Source organism: Pyxicephalus adspersus, chromosome 5, assembly GCF_032062135.1.
Source record: "Pyxicephalus adspersus chromosome 5, UCB_Pads_2.0, whole genome shotgun sequence".
Classification (NCBI taxonomy): domain Eukaryota; kingdom Metazoa; phylum Chordata; class Amphibia; order Anura; family Pyxicephalidae; genus Pyxicephalus; species Pyxicephalus adspersus.
In genome coordinates, this window is record NC_092862.1 from 16,231,427 (window position 1) to 16,249,533 (window position 18,107).

Below are 18,107 nucleotides of genomic sequence, written 5' to 3' on the forward strand. Positions count from 1 at the left end.
ATCAAGATATTTTTCAATATCCGTTGCTCAATACTTTTTAACAATAATCATATTAGATGTTTAGATTTTTTTTATAGCAGCAACAGAAAAATTATTCTCTCTTGACAGTGATCACATTTTATTTTACTTTTTTTTTCTTTTTCTTTTTTTTACAGTTTGACAGGTGTCAAACATTATTCAGAGTATATAAACAGCACATTTTCACATCAAGCATACAGATATTACTGAAAAAAGGTGGTGGGAACATTTGATAATGTTACTATAATAAAATGTAGGTTTGTATGTGTATATGTATGTTTTTAAATATATACTGAAATATATATATGTACACACCATCTGTAAGGGATTCATCTCTCTATACAGAATATCAACTATTTTCATGGAAAATATATGCAGCCGGAACATTTTTCTTCAACGTTCTGCATACTGCCATACACAATAAATACATAGTTATATTTCTTAGTTATATTTCTTAGCACCCTAAAATAATGAAACAATTCTCTACTAAGAAATTTTACAATAACTAAAGTAAAAAACTAAAAAAAAAAAAAATTCTTTTTTTATTAATCATAGAAAGCAATTACCAGGGAGCCGTTGTAAAAATGATGTTGCAGGCCCTGGTGGCCACTATCTGCTAAACAAGCAATTAATCCATTTATATTTGGCCACTGAAACACTAATGCATCAAAGTTTAATTGCACATAAGTAATGTATGAAATCGAATTGTACATTTCATTGTTCCTTCATTAAAGTTTGCTGTAATAATATATTAAAAAATAATCAATGACTTTTACTGGCCTATTGGCTGAGGTTGCAGTTTATCCCCGATAGGCTGGAAGTACAATGAGCAAGGTCTGCTAGCAGAGTGAACGTGTAATAATCCAGCTGGCAAGATAATTAAAATTGTATTATAATATTTAGAAAGAATAAGAATAGGAATTTTTTTACATTCAGAGTGGGTAAAAAAAATAATTTGGTTGATACCAAAGTGTCATTGGTTGGTTATTGGGAGTGCCCAGGATTTGTTACTTTTTGCCTTGACTTTCATAGTAAATACATAAGAAGTCTATGTTACAATGTAAAGAAGGTTATTGTGGTGTCATCATGAATTATTGTTATGCTGACTGCACCCAGATAAAGTAACTTCTCTGGCAAATTGATAAGGGTGCCTGCCCTATCGAACTGGAGCCACCTTACCACATAAGGGCCCATTCATTCCTTTGCTCAGTGGGAATGCCCCATGGGGTTGTACAATGGGCCTGATTTATTAACGCTCCTCATAAATAGAGGGAAGATGGACAATCCTAGGTTAGACTGGGTGATCCAACAAATCTTAAATGTATTTGGCAAATGTTTTCAATCCTAGACCAGATCTATTCCATATTTGCCTGGTCACCCAGGTTCACCCATGATAGATAGTCTATCTTTTCCAGTCTTGCAGAACTCTCCTAAATCAAACCCATTGTGTTAACAAAGTCCACACAAAAAACTTGCATGGCCATGGTGCATTGGAGTGACATTAGGAATGAATGCCACTGCATGGCACAAGTGGCATGTGCATTACCATGACCGTTCCAGCAATACATATACAGGCTCCTAAAAACCTCAAGTTCAATTTAATAATGAAATATATTATCAATTACATAATAAAACATTTAATATTTTTTATTCAGAAACAATGAATAAAGACAAATATTAAGGTAAAAGGTAAACTAAAGCGGATTCATCTTGAATTTCTGATATTGTTTTGATGTGTGCCCATTGGTTTGTATGTTGAAATTTTTATGGAGAAATAAAGTACCTCTTGGCGAGCACGGCTACCGGAACATTTCAGTGGTATCAATGGTTTCAAACTCCACTGTGCTCCTTGTTTTCAGCTTTATTATTTTTTAAATGAATGCACAAATAAATGATATAATATTTAACCTTCCATATGGCAAGTTAAAAAAGTTTGCTTCATTTCTAAAAAAATCTAAAATAAGATAAAAATAAACTTTTCTGTTATATGTGAGAAAAAAATATAGATGTGCAAATAAAATTCCCATTTCATGCAAGAGGACCAGCGGCGATGTATTAGTTGTAGAGTTCAGAAGGAATACATTCTCTGCAGCCCTGGCTACACCGCTTCTAGTTTACCTTTTACTTAGTCTGTTTGTGGACTTCATTTCTTTCAACTTCACAGACTTTTGTTTTATTTTCTGCACTGTGGATTTTTCTTAAGCTGTCAAGAAGGAGTTTGTAGTAGAGTAGCAGATATATATTGAGATACTGAGATGCACAATCATTGTTCCCATTTTTATTTTTTTTTTTTTTAATTGAAAGTTCAACAGCTCTGTTGGTCTGTTTTAGAACAACTTCCACTGACATGAAGTTCCAAAAATGATAGAGAGCTACAGCTTGCTTGCTTCTAATGTTATTTTCTAGAGTTGCATTCGGTATATACAGGAATTTATGATTGGCAGAAATGTTCAGTGCAATTCGGGCCGCCATTAATCAAATTGGACTTTCAAGATAAGCTTCTTTTTAACCCTGCAATTAGATGAATCCAGATATAATGAAATAGATAATGGAAAGCTATATAAATGTCAAGGTGCATAGGATAGAAGATATATAGACAGACAGACATATACAATAGATGAATAGGTAGATAGATAAATGCAGAAGTAAATAGGAAGATATATAAACTGAGGGACTGATTGGCAGTTGGATAAAATAAATTGATAGGTATGATACACTTATCGATATAGATAGATAGATAGATAGATAGATAGATAGATAGATAGATAGATAGATAGATATATAGAAATCCAGGTGTAATTCTTTCTTTCTGTTTTTCTTTTTTTTTTCTTTCCTTTTTCTTTTCCTTTCTTTCTTTCTTTCTTTCCTTTCTTTCTTTCCATTCTTTTCTTTCTTTCCTTTCTTTTCTTTTTCCTTTCTTTCCTTTCTTTCTTTCCTTTCCTTTCCTTTCCTTTCCTTTCTTTTCTTTTCTTTTCTTTTCTTTTCTTTCTTTCCTTACTTTCATTTCTTTCTTTCCTTTCTTATCTTTCTTTCCTTTCCTCTTTCTGTCATTCTTTTCTTCTTCCTTTCGTGGTATAATATATATGTATATATATAATGTCATGTGTTACACTAGGCCACAGCAAACATTTTCACACAGCTACAATAGTAATAGTAACACATATTGCAAATAAAAATTGTATCCAGATGTTTAACAGGAGTTCTAGCAAGCATAAAGGTTACCATGTTTTTTATTACAAAGTATAATATTTGAATTCTGGTTGTCAGCAGGAGTCATGCTAATGTTTCTATGTGAGCTGGGTTTCATTAAATCATACTTTATGTAGTGTAACATGCAGAGCAGCCCACCAGTAGAACAGAAAAAAGAGCAGTTTGCAGTAATCGCAGAACATTTTCTTTTTTTGTTACTTAGAATACAGTAGATAAAATTAATTTGGAAAACCAGCAGCATATTATTTCACAATGAGACAGCCTGTTGGGTATACATTTGCAAGGTGTCTTGTCTTGTTTTGACAGATGAACAAATTTTCATTGTGATATCATAGATTCCATAGTGTAAGCACAGCATAGGTTGGGCTTAGAAACAGTATGCTTCTATTGGTGGTTTGTTTATTGCAGGGGCTGGCTATGTGAATTGCATGGCATCACCCTGCTGTACCAGGGTCTGTATTTTAATGTCCACTAGACCCTCTAACTGCATGGCCTTTAAATGTGCGCCCTTTATTTGCAACTTTTATTGTCATCTAAGGGTAACAATCCAGATATATTGTGTGTATGTATATTGTAGAGACGGCAGAGCAAAGTGGATAATGTCATTAAAAAAATGTAAACTCATGCAACAATCACAAAAAAAGATTTTGTTTATGTTTTGAGATTAGCATGGTGGTTCAGTGGTTAGCACTCCGGCCTTTGTAGCACTGGGTCCTAGGTCCAGGACCTAATCTCGTCCAGGGCACTTCTGCATGGAGTTTGTAGGTTCTCCCCATGTTTGCATGGGTTTCCTCCAGGTACACCGGTTTCCTCCCACATTACAAAAACATGCAGTTAGGTTTATTGGCTTCCCCCAAAACTTGACCTTAGACTGTGATAATAACACATGACTATGGTAGGGACATTAGATTGTGAGAATTGAGGGACAGTTAGTGACATATCTATGGACATTGTACAGCGCTGCGTAATATGTTGACGCTATATAAATACTTATAAATAATAATAATAATAATCTGCATCTTTTAAAGAGCACATGGTAAGTCTAAATGCCTAACCTAATGAGTGTTTCCTATTCTTTTACATCAGTAATAGTTGGTCTGATATTCTATTGTTTCTATGCTATCTAGTCTTGTAGGATTCTGCTTTAACAGTAAATCACTGCAGACAGAAATTGTTTGGTAATACCTCTCAGTAGGTGATTATTAGAGCAGTAAGTGGATGTCACGTCCGCATCTTACACAGGCAGAGAATGGCTGTTATCCCTCCTAAACATATTCTCTTTCACCACCCGCCGCTCCTGGCAGAATCCTCTCTGCCTTCAGCACAAACTAACTTTTTGACATGTAAACTTTTCATACCGCTTAATGAGAATTATGCATAGATATTAGCGGCAGGAATACATATGAATGTATGCAAATGTAAAACTTGTTAAAAAATAACTGGCACGGCGCTAACAACTTTTGCATCTATCACGTGTTATTGTCTTTACAGAAAAATGTGACTTTGTATCACGTTAAACAATTTTGCATGTCGAGCAGGTTTTTAATAGAAGATGATAATTTTTTATAGGGTCAGATGCAGATGATTGCTCCTCACCCTCCAAAAAGGCATTTTGTGCCGTTGGGCCTGATTTATTAACGCTCTCCAAGGCTGGAGAGGATACACTTTCTTAAGTGAAGCTGGGTAATCCCACAAACCTGGCAGTCATTTGCTATTTGTTAGCAAATGTTTTCAATCCTGGACCAGATTCATTCCAGCTTTTCTGGATCACCCAGCTTGACTGATGAAAGTGTATCCTCTCCAGCTTCTTACTCTAATGTAATGACTGGTGAGTGGGGTTCAGTTAATCGCTTTACAAAGGTAATGGAAGAGCTAACCAGCTCACTTTTAATCTGAGCTCCGTCTGAGATGGGGGGGGTTTCCAGGTAGGGGGATATATTACCCAGAATAGTTCTATGTGTTCACAGATTATACAGATAATAATAAACATCGACTTGTTTTTTGCTGAATAATTGGCTTTGATAGGTCGCATTTAAGCGGAATGCTTTCGGTTATCTTTTGCGTGTGCCAAACTTTTGTTTTCCATTCACTTCTCTCCCACAAGACATGTTTGAAAGTTTGTAAAACATAACTTCTTGAATTAAAAAAAAAATTCAAAGAAGTTTTAAAGAGCACCTGTAGCCAAATAGCTAAATACATGTATGAAATTAATGTACGGGATCTGTTTTACCTATCAAGCAGTTGTAAAAGGCCGGGCATACTCCTATGATCTACTTTGTTGGGTTGTATGGCCAAGAACCAAAGGAAAGGCGACACTTTCTAAAGTTTGGAATAGTCCATGCAACCTGTCATTTTTAAACCCTGCTTCTTGACTGGGATTCAGGTGAACATAACTACTGTTGTGCTGCCCATAAAATACCCCCCTTTTCTCTGTCGGCCCATACACAAGGCCCACCCATCGAAAATTGTTTCCAATCAATTTCAGTTTAAAAACTGGAACTCAAAACAATTTTTTTTTTTTTGCTAATGGCGCCAATAGATTTGGCCAGAGTTGGTGGAACTCATGGCCATTAAATTGTTGGGAAACCAACATTTTACATCCTTCAACAAAACAAGAATATAGTGGAAATCCTTCTAATGCGGAGTAATATAATTCCTGGTAACAACTGTGTCACAAGAGAATTCCTTCAATTACAAACTTTTTAAAGCAACAAGAATTTTAAAAGGTCAGCCAATATCTCATTTCCATAGGATTGAGACGCTATCTATTCCGAAAGGTTGAACATAATAGGCTTATAGCACAAAGTGTATATATTTGGCTTTGGATAGGCTAGGGAAGGGTTAGAACCCCTATCAAGATATTATTTCTTCAAGAAGAATCAGTCTTTATCATTGCCTCTGTCCACTGTCAATGTGACTGAAAGTAAGGAGAAGACCCTTGTCCATTGGTATTCCTGTAATTAAAACCAGTTGCTGCTTCCACTCCATGTCCAAGGTCTTGTGTCCGCCCCCATAGTGGGTGAACCTGCCGCCCTATTGCACCCACACTGATGATAATACCGCTACATTTACAAGGTAATATGCAGATTTATAAAAGCACTTGTTGTACATAACATATATTTATATGTTTTGTGGAACATATTTAAATAAAAATGGGCCCAGTGTTCAGCTGTAACCTTTATGTACCCTAACCATGTAATAAACTATGCTTCTACTATATTGCTATTGTAAATCAAGAAGCCATCATTCTGAAAAGGATGACCTATTACGATATTATGTAGTGATCCGACCTATGTAAGGGCCAAATAATCTGCAGCCACTTTACTTATTCACATAAAAAACACAGGCAAGTAAATGAAATGCACAAAGAGCTTATTGATAGCCCGGTGATTGAATCATTATTGTTATTAAAGAAGAATCACAATCTAACACTATAATGAAATTTCTCTTATTCCGAGGAAAGTGCTATTGTCATATTGACTTTCAGCTCTGTAGACATCTTCAATGAACTCGCTCATGTCAGACCCTTATGCAAATCCGTCTTTCCAATCTCCATCTATTTACATTTCAATCTTGTCCCCAGTATTGATAATTAATTGAGATTGCTGACTGCCCGCCAGAGCAGGTATCCGTAAAGCATGTCTGTAATTAGTTTAGCGAAAGAGCTTCTTGCTGGTGCTTTACATCCTGATAGAAATATAATCCTCTGCAAAACTGCAACTATATAGTGTATATATATTTCTGTTTGTATTTTGGTCGTAGTTACTCATTGTGAAACACTCAGTGAATAAACTGCCAAGTTAATGCCAAGAAAACGTTCAATTCTACAGGCCAAAATTATGTCTGCACAAAGGTTTTTTTTTTCTTTGAAATGTATCAGAGTACAATTACATCCATTGTATTCCTTTGGCAGTCAACTCATTTTTTGCAGCATAGTCTTGTAGTCTTGAAATATAAAAAATAAAATCAGCAAATTTGGAAGAAATCCTTTAAAATGGCTAGTTTATAATACATGTCATTTCCTGTGCAATAAAGTGGATTTGCACAATTTTTGTCAGTTTGCCTGGGCGAGAGTGATGAAGTGTGTGTGTACATATAAAATACCCAGGCAGATTAGGCTGTTGTCCAGGGTGTATGTTTTTGGGAGTGTGGGCATAAAAATATGCCATTGTATGATTCAGTGATATCTCACAAATATTTCAAATGATCTTACCAGACTTTGGCACTAAGTGGATTTTCTTACTGCTTGCTTCTCTTAAAGGGAACCTGTCGTTTGAAAAAAAAAATCCTGCCTAGTATTAGGAAGCACAGCATGCTTTTTTTATTGATCAGAATTTATATTTTTCTTTTTTTTACCTCTCTGATCTAGCTGTTATTTTACCAGGGTTCTTTCCTTCCTGAAATATTGGCTAAGACTCTCCAACCTGCTTGTGGCCTTTTTCAGAAATAGATAATGCCCACATCTGTGCTCTTCTTAGATAGGGTATTTTCTATTGGAAGGGTTTTAATTCAGAGTTAGAGAAGTCAGTGCCCTCATAAAAATATTTTTTTAACCTACAAAGTGTACAAAATTTTACAGTTTAAAGCTGAACTCCAGACTTTACCTTCATTCTTGACCAGTTGTACAGCCTCCTCTCCCACAATGTGCCTGATTATTAAAGCTGTCCAAGGCTGGAGAGGACACACATCAGTGAAGCTGAGTGATCCAGCAAAGCTGGGATGGATCTGGTCCAGGATTGAAAACATTTGCTAACAAATAGCAAAATACTTTTGGGGAATCCATTGGGGAATCCATCCCCCAGTGATTAAAGTGATTAAAATAAACTTATTTAGCACAGCCTATACACTGCAATATAATACAATACTATGTGCATACTAGTCTAGGGCCAGGGTAGGGCTATTACTCAATGACCAGGATTAATATTATTATTATTAAACAGGATTTATATAGCGCCAACATATTACGCAGCACTGTACATTAAATAGGGATTAGTAAGAAAGCCTTAACTAATTAGTTTAATCTGTTTATGGCAGCTATCATGTATACCTTCACAGTTTAATTGTGCATCTGGCTTATTGCCTTTCACAATTGTCCTGATTTATTGAAGTTCACTGAAGACTGGAGAAGATTATCATGGGAGAATCTAGGTGATCAAACAAACCTGAATGGATTTCTTGAAAATCATTTGCTGTTGGCAAATGTTTTCAATCCTGGACCGGATTCATTCCAGGTTCAATCATTGAATAATCCAGGATCGCCCGGGGTCTCCTATGATAATCTATCTTCTCCAATCTTAGAGAGTTTTATTAAATCAAGGTAATGCCTGAGCTAAGATTTGTGTTACCAATACCAATCAGAGGCTATGGGAAAACCAGCCAACTATATGTCCTATGTCCTTTTCACATACAAGTTAGGGCTGTTAAATATAAATGTTCGACTACACCCCCCATTTTCTTCATTACTCTGGTGGCTTTTGCTCTCTTGCTTGGTTAGCATTTTTCAGTTGCCAGCGATACAGAGGATTTGCCTAATATATCATACACTGACATTTTTTTACCAATTCGAAGACAATCCAGAACCAACTTTAGCAAACAAAACATAACAGGAAACCAAGAATTAAACAGTTCTGGCAAATGGCACTGCCTTTTGGGGAATAGGGAACCAATGCACTCCATCAAGGCCTGCCTGTGCAGAGACGGAATCCTCCCAATGGTCCTTTACTATTCATTATTTTTGGTACAAATGATTACTTGTGTTACATGGCCAAAATAACCTATGGTCTAAATTGCTTTTTCACTTCTTGTAAATCTTCCAAAGATATTCCATTTCCTAGTGCCCAATCTAGTTCTAGCATCATTCTTTGAAACCATTTCCCTTACAAATTTAGAAATCCTAAAACATAATATATAACATTAAAAAAACTCTTAGTAGTTTTCTATATAAAACCTTATTTCCTTCCAAAAACTCAAAGCTATTTGATTTTCAGTTCTGTAGTTTTGAATTTGTGCTTTGCCACTGATTCACTTTTGGTCTGCCTGTAATCTGGTGGCTTCATTATCATCCAGTCATAGTTAATACATCTCTTGAGAGTCTTTCCTTGCTTTCTGCTAGGAAAGTACAATTGATGGTGACACTTAACATTAGATTTCTGTAGAGGGTGATGTCATGCAATGTGTAAAGGTGAGGAAAGGAAAATGGGAAGATATGGCAACTTGTAAGAATGTTAAAGGTTATGTTTATGTAGGATTCATGCAAATATCAAATCATCAGTGGACAATAGTAGTAATGAAATATGCATTCTTGCAGTTTTATACCATTCTATATCAGAAAAGGAAAAAGACAGGTTTTTTTTGGCAAATCTGTAATCAAATATATTTTGCACAAAATTCAGTGAGTACAGTAATAATAATAAACAAAGTCACAATAATGTGAGTGCACATTCAAAAGGCAGCCCTAGGTATTCAACTTTTAGGGCTATGCCTTATGTTCTAGACAGTGAGCTGTCTGACTCAAAATTTGCAACCCATAATAAAATGCTCCAAAACACTCAATCCCGACATGACGTGTCGGGATTAAGCGTTTTGCAGTATTTTTATAACCGGTGCAACTTTTGAGTCAGACACCCCACTGTCTATAAAATAATTGACGCGTTGGGATTGAGCATTTTGGAGCATTTTTATAACCGTTGCAATTGTTGATTCAGGTATCACCATTATGGGTTGCTGATTTAATTTTTCTTGCTAATAAAAAAAGGGAAAATACATGGTAAATAACATTTTCAAGGAGTGAAATCATTATCAGATTGTTCTTCTGGCAACAGTTTTTTCAGAAAGGATGATGGGTCTGAGTACGTATACGCTCCCATGTCCTTCCCGTTCTTAACCTAAAGAGGATGTAGAAATTAAAGATGTTAATATACTCTTAGAAGACTGCTTAGAGTTTAAGAATGACTTTATTTTTAAAGAAGTACATAAAGAAGAACTAAATATACAATATATCATCACTTCCCCACCCTTATTTACCTCTAATGACTACCAATATCCCATTCATCCTTGCTGCTAGTCCTAGGCTCTTCAGCCGACTCATTCCTCTGCCTAAAAGCTGATGATGTGGGTACAAAGCAGCTTTGCAAATGTAACGTCTGCCCCTTTGCCTTTACTTTGAGAGTTGCCGTGACCGGCCCAGGCCGTGCAAACGTCTTTTACATTCAGTGAGTATACTGATCTGCAATCTGCCCTATAACAATAAACATAGATAGAGAACAATTCTCTTCTTTATATACCTCTTTTGTTCATTGTCTACATTCCAGGTACTATAAATGATACTGCTCTGCACTTATGTAATCATTTTAGATCACAAACTGCTAAAAAAAAAGGCAGCTTCCTTTTAGTTAGTTTGTAAAGCGACAGGTCTCCAGACTGTACCAGAAAACAAGAAAGACAACTGAGTTCCCTTTATTTGTGACTATGTGACCAGAGTAGGGACATGGCTCTTTTATTGCACGCGTGTGCTACCTATTTTCAGATGTCACTTTTTTGTCAAAAAAATTTCAGGATGATGTGTGAGTGCATACACACAAGGGCATATATGGGGCCAATTAAATTTATATATGGTAATATTCATGGAATCGTTACTAATGACTTTTGCAGAGTATGGGGTTTGTAATATTTATATACTTGTCATCAGGTTAACTACAATTGTACATAGGTATATTATTTTATAGCTTTTGTCGTTTTTATTCCCTTTTATAAATGTTCCTGCCAATTTTAATTGTAGGGACATTTAATCCTTAAGTTCAGCCAGCAGTCCGAATTTACGGTTTGTCCAAAAGCAAAGTCATTAATTAGAACAAGTAGATCTAATTATGATGAAGACAATTTCATTTGTGCTTAATTTGGCCTGAAGACTTGGCCCACTGATATCCCAGTAGAGTAGACCTTGTTCGGCTATGTTACAGGAAACCTTTACTAATTTGACTTTACATAAAAAAATAAAATAATACTATGGCTTGTTTCATGTATGGTTTGCTTTCTTTCATTTTCAGAGACGTAGAGGCTCCGGAGTTTTTTGTGCCAATTGCCTGACCACAAAGACTTCTCTATGGAGAAAGAATGCAAATGGAGGCTATGTCTGCAACGCCTGTGGCCTGTACCAGAAACTGCACTCGGTAGGAAAATCATGTTTATTCTTTTTTTTCCAAGTCCTTGTTCTGTATTTACTTTAATAATTTAGGTCATTTTGAAAACATTTGCTTGTTATACCAAGTCAAATCTAATTTTTATAGAGCACTATAATAACTTACAGTCTATGTCTAACAGGTTTTGCATAGAATAGGAAAGGGCTTCAAACTCTGGCAGCTTTGTGTTGCAATCTGTTGGCGAGATTCGCCCTATTTATTTATTTTTGGCTATAGATACACTTCATGGGCTAAGTTTTGCCATACTGATTTGTATGGAAGACTAGAAGCAAAATTCACTGATTTAAAACTGACTTTGATTGATAACAAAATCCAATGTCCACTAGTCCATATTGCTCAGTTCCAATGTTAAAATTCACCTCCATGATGGGTCTTCTGTATTAGAAATGATGAAGCCTTGCTAAAATAAAGACTGATATGTTATGCTGCAACAAGAAACTAGTTTTAGTATGCCCTCAGAACCCAATTTTCACAGCTTCGCCATGCAAAAGTTGTAATTCTATTCTGTGCCTTGTAATACTCTTATTATGATTCTTGCTATGGAGGAGTTCTTGTCATCCTTGGCTTTGCAGTTTCATGCCAAAATTGCTTTATAGGTGTTACTATTTTCTGTAAATTTCTAAAAAGCCCAAAAGAAAGCATTTTAAACAGGTAATTTTCTCCTCGCCCCTCCACTGTTGGATTCTTCATGGAGGTACAACAAACCTACCAGAATCATAAAAAACAGGGCGGCAGTGAATTTTATCACACATGGAGCCATCCAGTAATGTTGGAATGATGCTAGGATACGCTACATATCCTAAGCTTGTAGGATACACATGTTGGTTTTTCATCACTGGAGCCTCTAGGTACATTACTTTTGCACCCTAAACATTTCCTTTCAGTTAGAATCACCTCTTATATAAAAGATATTTTCTTTTATAGTATTATCCTCCCTTAAATTATGGTTTTAATAAGCTTATAGGATAGGATGACTAGTCACCTCAAACCCTGACTAGTCACGTCAAATCCTGCCCTTCATCTTCCATTTTCGAGCCAAAGTCAACCATTATATTTTTTTGGCTAATTACCTTTAAAGGTAAGTATAGGATATAACTCTTGCCTTGCAGTGTATTTGTTGCTTCCTATAATTAAAGATGGGTAAACATACTGGGGTTCGGTTCATTCCAGGTTCAGAGAACTTGGTGTTCGAGTCTTAGCCTGGTTCTTATATCTTGCCGGTCACTTTGATGTCAATAAAATGGTTGGCAGAGTAAATATCAGAAATGAGCTGACTGGTAAAGCACATTGCAGGCAGCATTTCCATTGCCTATTGGTTGTCTGATGCACTTCTTGTAAGTCAATGGATATGTTGGTCACTGTGTACCTTAGGAACTGGCCCCCAAACAATGTTTACTGTGCCAATACTTACAAGTGTGCTTGAATTTTCCATGGTAACATTTTGAGTCAAACGCACTGTAGTATCAGGCTTGGACCCTATTCCTCTATGGGAAGCAAAAGAACAAACAGTTCCATGTTTCTTCCAAGCTATCTTCTGGAAACTATGGATCACCCTGCCACCTAAGTAGTGGACATTAAGTCATTTAATTCAGTTTTTTAAAATCATATTTATACAATAAATAGAAAAAAATCCTTTATAGTAATTATATGCTGTAGCTTACCTCCATTGTTTACCTAAAGTTGATTTTTTCTTTAAATGTTTAGATGTTTACACTTATGCCTTTGGATGTTTTAATGGATTTTGTTGTTCTGAAGCTCTTATATCTTCCCCAACAAATAGGACACACAACACTTATTTATGGACTGCTACGCTGCTGTCTTGTTCAGCTACATTAGTTGTTAACCAAACCTCTTTTGCTTTCCCTTCACATAATATTTATTGTGAATTTCTCCATTTCCTAAAAATAAAAATAGCTCGAAAACCACTGCTCCCTCGAGTGCACCTATTATTGGTACTGAAATATTTTCCTGCAACAAAATTTATTGTGAACTTTACCTGCCGTATTTTCTTTTGACATATGAAGTTCAACAAATTCTATAAAGAAGTGTTTAAACTGTCCATTGTTGTGCTTCCATCTTGCTGTGCATAAACACTATTGCCTTTTATTCTAAAATGTATAGAAACATAGCATGGTACTTTCATTTTCAAGCTGTATTTTTTTTTGTTTTGTTTTGCTTATTTACGGCCATCAGATTTTGTGTCAGTCATCTGATGTAGCAGGGAAGAGAGACAAGTAAAATAAAGCATTGCAAAATCTAAAGTTCTATATCCTATATTTTGGGAATTCAGAAGCCAATGGCATTGTGAAACACATACTAGAGAAGCAAGAAGTGGGTAAAAAAAAATAGAACATAAATAAATATAGAAATAGGAAAACTCCAAGTTGCAAATTAGTGTTTTTATTTGATACTTGTATATAAATATGAAACACCATTAGGGCACATTCATACTGGCAGGGGTTTTACTGTTCAAAACTGCTTGTAAAAAAATGGGTAATATTAGACCAAATAGGTCATTATCCTATATTTGACAGGCAGCAGCTTTGATGCACATTTTTGGGGGCTTCACATGGAGGGTCCAAGATCTGTTTGCTGCCCCTGTCACCGCTATTGGCTTAAATTGGTGCTGCCTGCAAACGCTTAATATTAAAGAAAACCAAGTTCAAGTTGGTTCCCTAACTTCTGTACTTCACTGACCTAGAAGAAGTATTCAAAAATGAAATCTTGATCAATTAAGTCTGAACTCAGGAAACCAAATATGGAGCCTACAGGTCCTAAACTTTCTATCTTTCTAGAAATTGCCTAATATTGACCCAAAACAAGTATGCAATAATAAAGTGAGTGCTTTTAATCTTCATACCTCAATATTAGAGTGATTTCCAGGATATATCAACATTGGTAGCTCCCATATTTCTTTCAGTGTAGATTCCCCTTAATATTGGAGATACTGTACATTTGTCTTATTTAATCACAGTTTTGTACACCAAAAGAAACCATAGCTTAAAACGTAAAAATCTGCAGGCAAAGATGAACAGTTAATGATTTTATTGTGTATTTAAAATTTGCAAGCATAGATTTTTAACTGTATCACAGCAGTGCAGTCAGTTAATCCTGTGATTAAATATTAAAAAGTCTTTAACTAGTGGAAATAGGAACTCTTTGTGTTACTTTGCTGTTTTTTTTTTTTTACTTTTTTTTAGTTCTACTCCTGTGTCAATGCTAGCAAATAAAATCAAGATCCCCGATTTCCCCTATTAAATAATATTAAAAGTAAAGTATTTTTTGTTTTATCTAATATGTGTTTCATCTCTTACATAGACTCCCAGACCTTTGAACATCATTAAGCAGAACAATGGTGAGCAGATTATCAGAAGAAGGACAAGGAAACGCCTTAACCCAGAAGTATTGCAGACAGAACAGTTAAATAAACATCAAAGAGGAAGCAGCGAAGAACAAACTAATGGAAGTCCTTTAGAGAGGAGGTCGGAGGATCATTCAATGGAAGGTCACCAGAGAGAAGCTCAGCAACTTAGTATGAATAAATATGAGTCCCCATCTTCATTGACTAAAAGCCATTCTGCTCAGCAGACAATATTAGTCAGCCAAACCATGGATATCCACAAAAGGATGCAACCTTTGCACATACAGATAAAAAGCCCTCAGGAAAGCAGTGGAGATCCAGGGAATAGCTCATCTGTCTCCGACAGCAAAGGCAGCTCAGAAAGAGGTAGCCCAATCGAAAAGTACATGAGACCTATTAAGCATCCAAATTACTCCCCGCCAGGAAGTCCCATAGAAAAATATCAGTACCCACTCTTCGGACTTCCATTTGTTCACAATGACTTCCAGAGTGAAGCTGATTGGCTGCGATTTTGGAGTAAGTATAAGCTGTCTGTTCCTGGGAATCCTCACTACTTGAGTCATGTGCCTGGCCTACCAAACCCTTGCCCAAATTACGTGCCTTATCCCACCTTTAACCTGCCTGCTCAATATTCCACTGTTGGATCTGACAATGACATTCCTCTAGACTTGGCAATGAAGCATTCCAGACCTGGATCTGCATCCAGCGGGGCCTCGAAAGAAAAAACTAAGTCACCTTCTTTGAACGCAAAGGATGATGCTCCGTTGCATGTAGTGAAAACTGAAAAAGTGGATCGAAGTACTCAAGATGAACTTTCAACGAAATGTGTGCACTGTGGCATTGTGTTTCTGGATGAAGTTATGTATGCTCTTCATATGAGTTGCCATGGGGAAAGTGGACCTTTTCAATGTAGTATATGCCAACATCTTTGCACGGACAAGTATGATTTCACTACTCATATCCAGAGAGGTCTACATAGGAACGTTGCACAAGCTGAAAAGAATGGAAAAACTAAAGAATAAAAAAAAAATGTTAGCACTTAGCACAATTAACTAGATTTGGATTCTCTGAATAGAAATTCAGTAGCTTGTAATTTTTTAATACAGCTTGAAACTGTGGATGTTTCATTCATGTTCCTTTTGTAATGGTAACTTAGAACAAAAAGCGTACGGCCAGTCCAACATGGGTATACTTTACCTTACAGCCTACAGGTCCTCAACTTACAGAATTGGCTCATTTGAAGGATAATATGCACGTGGTACCAATATACAAGTGAAGGTGTTTGAGCAAAAATAAAATAAAAAAATATAAATCCTAAATCTAAATGTCATAAAAAGACATCAAAGCCAATCTTTTTTCCTCAACATGTAGATGTTTTCATAATGGATTAAACAATTGTGTAAATTACAGTAACACATTATCTTGCCATTAAAGCCCAACAGAAATTTCAGATTTCAAATAAAAAAAATTCCAGGTGCACCAAAACAAAAACTGCAAACGCTTACAGTTGCTGACTCAGAAGGGGGTTTATCAGACCTCCAAAAAGAGACCACTGCTTTTACATTGAGAGCTGTGGCTTGGCTTGGGCTGTAGCTTCGTTCTAAAGAAACTAACTGCCGGATCTTGCACACCTTTGGTTTGGATGCATCCTAAAATGGATTTAGCTGTTCTAAACTGAATATCCAACTGAGCTATAGATGTGTATATAAAAATGTGGTGGAATCAGGACAAACAAATACTTTTCAAGTATCTGTATTAACCAGTCATGTTTTTTCTGCATATATGGCTTTGATATTGGTATCAGCCATCTTGGGCACCTTGATTGAAAAATGACACTTTCGCCATTTAATTGAAACTTGTGACACCACCATCTTGAAGCAATTGCAGCCAAATTGTCTGCCACTTTTTGGAAGCGGAAACTAGTTAAATTTTTACAGTTTGGCAGATACTCTGTGTATTAAATCAAAGCATTATTTCCTAAAAAATCAAACAACAAAAACATGTCTCTCTTGCTCAGTGCTCGTAACTGGGAATGAGAGTTTCATCCTATAAGCAAAATTATATTGTCTTTAAGTAATTTCCCACATACCACAACTATATACCTAATAGTTTAATCCATTATAAATACTTCTATCACTAATGCTCAGAATATTTATGTAGCTGTACCCAAATTAATATGATATGATTGCCTAATGATGTGACTAGGCATGTAGTCAATGTGAAAGTAAACTTCTCTATCAAGATATATCCCAGGAAGTAGGCAGAACCAAAACTTAATCTGTAACCTTTGTGAATCAGTAAGCATAGTGTGCTTTTTTTCCATGGTCATTCCCTATTCTAATAATTGTTTATCTCTGGCAACATATCAGGGACAAATCAAAGCCTTTCAGACATTGGCAGATTAAAAAAAATAATACACATAAATTAATACCTAATGGTCATAAGGCACTTTTCTTTGGACATGCCCCAATATCGCCATCCATCCAAGGAATGTCCATTAAAACTTAGATTCAATGCTTTTAACACTAAGGTATTTTTTATACTCTGTAGCCACAGACTGCATGATTGCATTCTTTACAAAACAGGCTTCTAATTCTAGAAACAGCTGAAATGCCAAACTGTATATTCGTGTTAAGACGCTTGCAAATGAAGGGAACACTCCTTAGCATAATTGCTCAGGGAATAGCACTAAGTACTTGCATAAATGAAGTTGCTGATTTGCCATCCAGTAAACTTTTCTTTTGGGTACTGTACTAGTTAGCGGATACAGCACTTCAGTTATTCAAAAGATATGCATTGTTATTACAAGCTACTGAATACTTTGTCAGACTGTCCACAATTTTTTTTTTTTCATTAACAAAGTTTGGGAGAACAAAGTCTTATTTTTCTAGTAATTATTAATGTATTACATTTCAAATAATGGTGCCTGACATATAAAATAATTATTTTCTACTTTGTACGTATGCAACAAAGATATTCCACCATGCATTGGAGTCGCTTTTGGCTCGGCCTCGCTGTTTACATTTGCAAATGTAGCAAATAAGAAAATGAAGCAACTATTTCTATTGCCGTAGGAGACGTTACCTTGTGCATTAAAGTTATAACCTGTTACATGAAAAAATTCATTGTCATTAAAATGGGATGAAAAAGAAGGAAAAATTGAGATATTTTTATGCCTGTTTAGAAGAAGAGGATAGCACTATTCATTCCAAGTTTGTTCTTTATTTGTTTTTTTGTATTCTTAAAAGATGTTAGCTCAGATTCTTATACTTCAGAAAGATCCACGTATATCTTCTTTATTGCTTTTGTCTATGTTTCAT

The 18,107-nt window shown here is 35.6% G+C and overlaps 1 protein-coding gene across 3 annotated transcripts in view; it reads left to right on the forward strand.

Annotated features, from left to right (window-relative positions):
* TRPS1 (transcriptional repressor GATA binding 1) overlaps positions 1-16,786 on the forward strand; it is a 194,626-nt gene extending 177,840 nt beyond the window's left edge. For all 3 annotated transcript variants that reach the window (XM_072410719.1, XM_072410718.1, XM_072410720.1), the window contains 2 exons: positions 11,274-11,396; positions 14,745-16,786. In XM_072410719.1, coding sequence (XP_072266820.1) covers positions 11,274-11,396; positions 14,745-15,809 — 1,188 coding nt within the window. In that variant the 3' untranslated portion in view covers positions 15,810-16,786. The remainder of the gene's footprint in view (positions 1-11,273; positions 11,397-14,744) is intronic.
* The last annotated feature ends 1,321 nt before the right edge of the window (positions 16,787-18,107 follow it).